At 46.7% G+C, this 10,000-nt stretch overlaps 1 protein-coding gene across 1 annotated transcript in view; it reads left to right on the top strand.

Annotated features, from left to right (window-relative positions):
* Positions 1-10,000, top strand: part of LOC115191569 (dynein heavy chain 6, axonemal-like) — a 123,999-nt gene that overhangs the window by 86,859 nt on the left and 27,140 nt on the right. Inside the window, 9 exon segments of the mRNA XM_029749361.1 lie at positions 1,757-1,882; positions 2,067-2,231; positions 3,878-3,945; positions 4,064-4,244; positions 4,469-4,648; positions 5,354-5,493; positions 5,589-5,691; positions 7,000-7,135; positions 9,479-9,666. Coding sequence (XP_029605221.1) covers positions 1,757-1,882; positions 2,067-2,231; positions 3,878-3,945; positions 4,064-4,244; positions 4,469-4,648; positions 5,354-5,493; positions 5,589-5,691; positions 7,000-7,135; positions 9,479-9,666 — 1,287 coding nt within the window.

The following is a 10,000-nucleotide window of genomic DNA, read 5'->3' on the forward strand; positions in this document are numbered from 1 at the left end:
CTTTGATGACCAAAGTTATTTTTCTGTGGCTACATCTGCTATAATAACAGTTGTGTTGTGGCTCAAACCCTGACTCCCATTCCCAGCCCCCAGCCTGGAACAAACCCTGACTCCCATTCCCAGCCCCCAGCCTGGAACAAACCCTGACTCCCATTCCCAGCCCCCAGCCTGGAACAAACCCTGACTCCCATTCCCAGCCTGGAACAAACCCTGACTCCATTCCCAGACCCCAGCCTGGAACAAACCCTGACTCCCATTCCCAGACCCCAGCCTGGAACAAACCCTGACTCCATTCCCAGACCCCAGCCTGGAACAAACCCTGACTCCCATTCCCAGCCCCCATCCTGGAACAAACCCTGACTCCATTCCCAGACCCCAGCCTGGAACAAACCCTGACTCCATTCCCAGACCCCAGCCTGGAACAAACCCTGACTCCATTCCCAGACCCCAGCCTGGAACAAACCCTGACTCCCATTCCCAGCCTGGAACAAACCCTGACTCCATTCCCAGACCCCAGCCTGGAACAAACCCTGACTCCATTCCCAGACCCCACCCAGCCTGGAACAAACCCTGACTCCATTCCCAGACCCCACCCAGCCTGGAACAAACCCTGACTCCATTCCCAGACCCCACCCAGCCTGGAACAAACCCTGACTCCATTCCCAGACCCCACCCAGCCTGGAACAAACCCTGACTCCATTCCCAGACCCCACCCAGCCTGGAACAAACCCTGACTCCATTCCCAGACCCCACCCAGCCTGGAACAAGGCAACAACAGGAGACAACAGCCCTGACATTCTAACACTATTCCCTTATCACCACGGAGACAACAGCCCTGAGACACTAAGACTATTCCCACTCTCTCTGTGTTGTAATCACACCACACACACACACCCACACACACACACACACACACACACACACACACACACACACACACACACCACACACACACACTCACTCCATGCGCTTGGCCACTCTGTAGTTTGACTCTTAGCTCCAGTCCCCTGACACCTCTTATGTTGCTCCCTGTCATCTTTTGTTTCTTTCTCCTTCTCTCTTTCTTTGGGCCGCTGCCCCAGGGAGCGGTCTGTTGACTGGTTTCTGTCTGCCATGCACAGGCCGTGATGGAGATGGGGAGAGGCAGGGAGTTAAGCAGGCAGGGAGGCTTGCTGACAGCCTAGCATGGGGACACTTCATTGTTCAGCTGGCGCAGACCATCTCAAACGCACACAAATAGACTCACACACACATGGCTTGTCTGTCGACTGACTCAAATGTAGTGCATTTCTGTTTGTCAGTTTTCATTCATGTCGACGAGAATGATTCTGACCTGTCGGGTTCATGAATCACCAGGGGTGTCAAACTCATTCCATGAAGGGCCTGGTGTCTGCAGGTTATAGTTTTTTCATTTAATTTAGACCTAAATGACCAGGTGTGTGGAGTTCCTTACTAATTAGTGACCTTAATTCATCAATCAAGTACAAGAGATGAGCGAAAACCTGCAGACACTCGGTCCTTCGTGGAATGAGTTTGACACCTGTGTCATGGGCAATATAGTGACCTTTCTGGTATGAGAGGAATTTTCATGACCCCTCAAATGGTGTCACATGTATACTTTTAAAGGGACAATATGGAAGTTCTGTCCCTTGTGGGCATTGAGATGGTTTAGCTACACAATCACAACCTACCTGAAACAAAACAAATAATCCCTCATTTAAAATGCTTTATACAACTGTGTCTGGTCCGTCTCCAGGCCAACCGTTGGATCCGTTCCAAGGAGACCAAGAACGGTCTGAAGGTGATCAAGCTGACTGACTCTGGTTTCCTGCGAACCCTGGAGAACGCCATCCGCATGGGCATGCCCGTACTGCTGGAGGAGGTCAGTACTATGGCAGCCATTGTGGGTCAAGATTCACCATGGAGATTAGTCTCGGGGGACAGTTCTAACCTCCATTTTGGGTCTAGAGTTAGCAAAGAGACCTGAGTGAGTTGACTTGGAATAGGAAGAATGGTAAAACTGACCAGCGGGACGTCCGTTTTGTGTCCTGGTTGTGTGTGAGTAGCTGAAGGAGACTGTGGACCCGGCTCTGGAGCCCATCCTGCTGAAGCAGACGTTTGTGGCGGGCGGCCGCACCCTCATTCGCCTCGGAGACTCCGACATTGACTACAACAAGAAATTCAGGTTCTACATGACCACCAAGATGGCCAACCCCCACTACCTGCCTGAGGTGGGTCAAACAACCTGAAATTAGCACCAGCCTTCAGCCAAACACTGGTAAAAAGCCTGACTGGCTAGTGATTTATTCTACCCAGTAGTTTTGGAATGCAGTCCATTTCAGTCTGTATTAATATGGCCTGGGTCGTGTTTGCGTTGCATCAATACCACATGGATCATGTTTGCTTTGCATCAATACCAGATGCCTTTAATGGAATTTCAATGTCGATGTAGTTTATCCACAGTCTAAATGAACAGCTCTACAATCAAAGGCCCCGTCATTTAACCCCAGAGCAATTTATTCCGAATAATTGGTATTTCCTTTCTAGTTTGTCAAAACCAATGCCGACCAATTGAAAGGAATACATACATGTTTAGACTAACTGTAGGTTAGTAAAGCGTCTGGTTTCTCACCTGTTTCTCACCCACACAAAAAAACATAAAATAACCACATTAGACGCTCACACACACACACCCTGCCCTCTCTCTCTCCATGCCAAACGTTGGCACTAGGAACACTGTAAGCAGTTGGCTCACACAGGGCGCTGTCAGCCTGGCACAGGCCATGATGATGGGTGGTTGCTGTGAAGAGCCTTGCCCACCTGCCAGACAGCCATGCCCCTTAGTTCACCCAGCCTACGGGTGCAGCGCCTTCTGTCATTTGAAGGCCCTATCAGCCTGCTCCAGCCCTCTTCAGCCCCACAACACAGGGCCGGTGCTAGTCTCAGCCCTATTCCCCGGGCCCAGCAAAGCACAATCAGTCAGTCAGCCAACTCCCTTTAAACACACAGCTGGACACAGCTGTCACAGATAGATAGTCTAACACACAGCTTACAGTCTGGACACAGCTGTCACAGATAGATACTCTAACACACAGCTTACAGTCTGGACACAGATAGATACTCTAACACACAGCTTACAGTCTGGACACAGCTGTCACAGATAGATAGTCTAACACACAGCTTACAGTCTGGACACAGCTGTCACAGATAGATGGTCTAACACACAGCTTACAGTCTGGACACAGCTGTTACAGATAGATAGTCTAACACACAGCTTACAGTCTGGACACAGCTGTCACAGATAGATAGTCTAACACACAGCTTACAGTCTGGACACAGCTGTCACAGATAGATGGTCTAACACACAGCTTACAGTCTGGACACAGCTGTCACAGATAGATGGTCTAACACACAGCTTACAGTCTGGACACAGCTGTTACAGATAGATAGTCTAACACACAGCTTACAGTCTGGACACAGCTGTCACAGATAGATAGTCTAACACACAGCTTACAGTCTGGACACAGCTGTCACAGATAGATGGTCTAACACACAGCTTACAGTCTGGACACAGCTGTCACAGATAGATAGTCTAACACACAGCTTACAGTCTGGACACAGCTGTCACAGATAGATACTCTAACACACAGCTTACAGTCTGGACACAGCTGTCACAGATAGATAGTCTAACACACAGCTTACAGTCTGGACACAGCTGTCACAGATAGATAGTCTAACATACAGAGACAGCTGCCAGGATTCATTAATAATTGGAGTGGACGTTTGTTGAAGCTCATACTGGTTAGTGTGTTATGATTAGTAGTTGGTCTGATTTGATTGGTTGTTGATGTGTGGAGTTCACCCACCTGTTTTCTAGGTGTGTATCAAAGTGACCATCATCAACTTCACTGTGACCAAGTCTGGTCTGGAGGACCAGCTTCTCAGGTAGACAACACAACTATTGTCCCCTCTGACTCTCGCTCTCCTCATTAAAGGGGTTCAGACTGTGTGTGTGGTATGACCGAGTGGTTGACTTGCGTTCCTTCTCTCTCTCCCCTCACAGTGACGTGGTTCGTCTGGAGCGTCCTGACCTTGAGGAACAGAGGAACCAGCTGATTGTGAGGATCAACGCCGACCGCAACCAGCTGAAGGCCATCGAGGACCGCATCCTCAAACTGCTCTTCAACTCCAAGGGAAACATCCTGGACAATGAGGAGCTGGTGCAGACCCTGCAGGAGTCAAAGGTCAGGGGTCATTGTGGGGTCATGGGGGTAGACAGTAGGATTGTCGAACTCTCAGGTGTGGTCGACTTTCTAACCATCTTTCTGTAGGCCTAGTTTGTGTTCTTCCTGTCCCTCAAATGTCTTTGTGTCGGTTTCCCTTTCTTTCTGCCTTCCTCTCTCGCTCTCTCTCTCTCTCTCTCTCTCTCTCTCTCTCTCTCTCTCTCTCTCTCGCTCCCTCTCTCCAGGTGACGTCAGAGGCCATTAAGCATCGTTTGGAGGAGGCGGAGGCGACAGAGCTGATGATCAACGCGGCCAGGGAGCGCTACCGGCCCGTGGCCACACGAGGCTCCGTCATGTACTTTGTCATCGCCAGCCTCTCTGAGATAGACCCCATGTACCAGTTCTCCCTCAAGTACTTCAAACAGGTGACCTTCCTGTCACTGTGGTCGAGAATGATTGGTTCTCTGACCTTCATAAATCAGCAATGTTGTTTTTCCCTTTGTGTCATAGTGTATCAGCAACATTCACAGTGGGGCTTTTTCCCTCTGGAGTTGACTTTCTCATCTTCACGTCTCCCCAATCACCCCCTCCCTCTCTCTCTCTCTCCCCTGATCATCTCTTCCCCATCTCCTCCCTCTCTCTCTCCCCTGATCATCTCTTCCCCATCTCCTCCCTCTCTCTCTCCCCTGATCATCTCTTCCCCATCTCCTCCCTCTCTCTCTCCCCTGATCATCTCTTCCCCATCTCCTCCCCACCTTCCTCCCTCCCTCTCCTCCCTCTCCCTCTCTCTCCCCTGATCATCTCCTCCCCACCTTCCTCCCTCTTCCTCCCTCTCTCTCTCTCTCTCCCCTGATCACCTCTTCCCCATCTCCTCCCCACCTTCCTCCCTCCCTCTCCCTCCCTCTCTCTCTCTCTCTCTCTCCCCTGATCACCTCTTCCCCATCTCCTCCCCACCTTCCTCCCTCCCTCTCCTCCCTCTCTCTCTCTCTCCCCTGATCACCTCTTCCCCATCTCCTCCCCACCTTCCTCCCTCCCTCTCCTCCCTCTCTCTCTCCCCTGATCACCTCTTCCCCATCCACTCCCCACCTTCCTCCCTCTCCCCTGCTCTCCCTGATTCCCCTCCCCTGTAGCTCTTTAACTCCACCATAGAGATATCAGAGAAGAGCAGTGTTCTGGAGGAGCGACTGCAGATCCTCCTGGACCAGACCCTGCTCACCAGCTACACCAACGTATCCCGTGGCCTGTTTGAGCAGCACAAGACCATCTACAGGTAAAGGGGGTTTGACCTTTTCTTTAAGCTGCATTCTGGGTATCAAATGGGCTATACAAATATATTCATGATGATTCATATTTTTTTTATTACAGCTTCATGCTTTGTGTGGACATCATGCGCCAGCATGGCGAGGTCTCTGACGCAGAGTGGCAGCACTTCCTGCGAGGAGCGCCCCCCCCTTGACAAGGTAGTCAGGTTGATTGACGGGCCCATCAGCCAATCAAATGGGACTATTGTCCACTGTCAGCCAATTAAATGCAACTAGTGTCCACTCTAAACCAGTCAAAAAGGATAGATATGTGAGCTCTTAGCAAATCACAGGAAGAATTTCAAGCCCTTTACCAATCATAGAGTTTATATTTCAGCCCCTTATTTAATCATATTACTGTTCACACCCAAACCAGAAAGAGGGCTCAGGTTTGTTGTAATATGCAGCACAACATAAATGTTGATAAACTGTAAATTGTCACTGGTCTATGGCAGGGCTGTCTGGGATCTTTCCCTAATATGAAGATATGTCTTGAGCCAGACAATGATTCCCACTTCTTCTATCCCTCAGCAGTCTTTACTCAGTCCATTAGGAATGCATCATTTTAAATCTCCTAATTAAGAGTGTCTGTATACCAGAGGGCTTGTCAGCCTCTTTCTCGCTTTGCAAGAGAGAGAAACAGACGGGGAGAGTCCCCTCTAACCCGTGACTGTGTGTAGAATACTGATCTCCCCATGTGTCTGTGTGTAATCAATGACCTACCTGTCTCCAGAGAGACAGATCTAGGATCAGCTAACCCTCCCCAATTCTAACTCTAACCATAAGGTGTACCACACACTAAACTAGCCTGAGAACAGTGTGTTGGGACACGGTCTTCGTAATCTTTCTCTAGAGCAGGGTTTCTAGAAGAGTTCTGATAAGAGTGGATTGCTGAATGTATTATTCAATGACTCTATATCTAATGGGCGGTTTAGTCTGTCTCTATATGTCGTTATTTAAGCAGGGGAAAGATGGCCGCTTTGTCTGAAACTGGGACCCTAAACCACTGGGGGACGATTCTCATTAAAAAATATGTCCTGCTCCTCCTCCGTCCTCCCCTGCTTATCTTCTTTTCACCCCCCCACCTCATCTTCTCTCCATCCATCACCTCGGTTCTCCACATAATACCCAATGTCCCCTTGTCCTCCCCTCCTCTTCTGTCTCCTCTCCACACCCCCCCTCTATCTATCATTCTCTTCTGTCTCCTCTCCACACCCCCTCTCTATCTATCCATTCGCTTCTCTGTCCACTCCACTTCTCTTATCTTTTATACCCTCTCCCTTCCTCCTCTCCTCTCCCTTCCTCCTCTCCTCTCCCTTCCTCCATCCCTCTCCCCTCTCTCTACATTCCTCCCTCGCGTTCTGCATCCCTCTATCCATCTCCAACACTCTATCATTTTTTCCTTTGCCGCACCACTCCTTCTCTCTTCCTCCCACCCCCTGGCTCTCTCTCGCTCCCTCCCTCTCCCCCATCAGGATCATCCAGAGAGGCCTGACGTGCCATGGCTAGCAGAGTTTACCTGGCAGACATGCTGTGAGCTGGAGGATACTCTGCCCTGCTTCAACGGCATCAAGAGAGAGATCACCGCCACACCCATCACTATAAAACTAGGTAGAGTAGTAACACAGCTAAAATAACCTAGACACCCATCTCTATAAAACTAGGTAGTGTAGTAACACAGCTAAAATAACCTAGACACCCATCTCTATAAAACTAGGTAGAGTAGTAACACAGCTAAAATAACCTAGACACCCATCTCTATGAAACTAGGTAGAGTAGTAACACAGCTAAAATAACATAGAGACCTATCACAATAAAACTAGGTAGTGTAGTAACACAGCTAAAATAACGTAGACACCCATCTCTATAAAACTAGGTAGAGTAGTAACACAGCTAAAATAACCTAGAGACCCATCTCTATAAAACTAGGTAGAGTAGTAACACAGCTAAAATAACCTAGGCACCCATCTCTATAAAACTAGGTAGAGTAGTAACACAGCTAAAATAACCTAGACACCCATCTCTATAACACTAGGTAGAGTAACACTCAGCTAAAATAACATAGAGACCCATCTCTATAAAACAAGGTAGAGTAGTAACACAGCTAAAATAACCTAGGCACCCATCTCTATAAAACTAGGTAGAGTAGTAACACAGCTAAAATAACCCAGGGGCCCATCTCTAAAACTAGGTAGAGTAACACTCAGCTAAAATAATGTAGACACCCATCACAATAAAACTAGGTAGTGTAGTAACACAGCTAAAATAACCTAGACACCCATCTCTATAAAACTAGGTAGTGTAGTAACACAGCTAAAATAACCTAGACACCCATCTCTATAAAACTAGGTAGAGTAGTAACACAGCTAAAATAACATAGACACCCATCTCTATAAAACTAGGTAGAGTAGTAACACAGCTAAAATAACCTAGACACCCATCTCTATAAAACTAGGTAGAGTAGTAACACAGCTAAAATAACATAGAGACCCATCTCTATAAAACTAGGTAGAGTAACACTCAGCTAAAATAACCTAGACACCCATCACAATAAAACTAGGTAGAGTAACACTCAGCTAAAATAACCTAGACACCCATCTCTATAAAACTAGGTAGAGTAGTAACACAGCTAAAATAACCTAGACACCCATCTCTATAAAACTAGGTAGTGTAGTAACACAGCTAAAATAACCTAGACACCCATCTCTATAAAACTAGGTAGAGTAGTAACACAGCTAAAATAACCTAGACACCCATCTCTATAAAACTAGGTAGAGTAGTAACACAGCTAAAATAACCTAGACACCCATCTCTATAAAACTAGGTAGAGTAGTAACACAGCTAAAATAACGTAGACACCCATCTCTATAAAACTATGTAGAGTAGTAACACAGCTAAAATAACCTAGACACCGATCTCTATAACACTAGGTAGAGTAGTAACACAGCTAAAATAACCTAGACACCCATCACTATGAAACTAGGTAGAGTAGTAACACAGCTAAAATAACGTAGACACCCATCTCTATAAAACTATGTAGAGTAGTAACACAGCTAAAATAACCTAGACACCCATCTCTATAAAACTAGATAGAGTAGTAACACAGCTAAAATAACCTAGAGACCCATCTCTATAAAACTAGGTAGAGTAGTAACACAGCTAAAATAACATAGAGACCCATCTCTATAACACTAGGTAGAGTAGTAACACAGCTAAAATAACCTAGAGACCCATCTCTATAAAACTAGGTAGAGTAGTAACACAGCTAAAATAACCCAGGGGCCCATCTCTATAAAACTAGGTAGAGTAATAACACAGCTAAAATAATGTAGACACCCATCACAATAAAACTAGGTAGTGTAGTAACACAGCTAAAATAACCTAGACACCCATCTCTATAAAACTAGGTAGAGTAGTAACACAGCTAAAATAACCTAGAGACCCATCACAATAAAACTAGGTAGAGTAACACTCAGCTAAAATAACCTAGGCACCCATCTCTATAAAACTAGGTAGAGTAGTAACACAGCTAAAATAACCTAGACACCCATCTCTATAAAACTAGGTAGAGTAGTAACACAGCTAAAATAACCTAGACACCCATCTCTATAAAACAAGGTAGAGTTTTCACACAGTTAAAATAACCTAGACACCCATCTCTATAAAACTAGGTAGAGTAGTAACACAGCTAAAATAACCCAGAGATTACCACTCGGTAGAGTAGTAAAACAGCTAAAGTAACCTAGATATTTCCACTAGGTAGAGTGGTAACACACAGCTAAAATAACCCAGAGATTTCCACTAGGTAGAGTAGTAACACAGCTAAAATAACCTAGAGATTACCACTACTTTATAATCTGCTAATGTTGTCAATGGAGCCCCTTTTACAATGTTTCTGAATTCACTCTCTGCCTAGCTACAGAAGTAGAAGAATATTGGAGTGTGTGTTCCCAGGTCGTCTGGAAGTGTGTATCAACCCAGAAAACTGGCAGGGCTACGTGTCTGACTCCCAGCTGCCTCCCTACTCAGAGGAGATGTCTGAAGAAGAGAAGGAGCAGGCAGACGGGGTCAGGGGTCACTGGGATCAGAGGCTGGGGGCCTTCCAGAAACTGGTGCTCATCAAGAGCTTCATGGAGGAGAAGGTAGTGGGGGTTGTGTGTGTGTGTGTGTGTGTGTGTGTGTGTGTGTGTGTGTGTGTGTGTGTGTGTGTGTGTGTGTGTGTGTGTGTGTGTGTCTGTGTCAGGCTGCTTGTGATGGTGAAAGGGCTGCCAGTTTTCTTGGCATCTCTCTCATTGTGTGTTGTATATCAATGGTCATATTTGATTGAAGTTGCCCTTTAGGCGATATCTGCAGTTATTTTCATCCACCCATTTTATTAAAGGTGTGTTCTTAAATTCAATCTAGAGTGCCAGAGTGTGCTCTGTGCGTTCGTAAATTCAGAGCATTGTCAGATTGTACGTTCATAAATTGAGCATT

Source organism: Salmo trutta, chromosome 4 (assembly GCF_901001165.1).
Source record: "Salmo trutta chromosome 4, fSalTru1.1, whole genome shotgun sequence".
NCBI lineage: Eukaryota > Metazoa > Chordata > Actinopteri > Salmoniformes > Salmonidae > Salmo > Salmo trutta.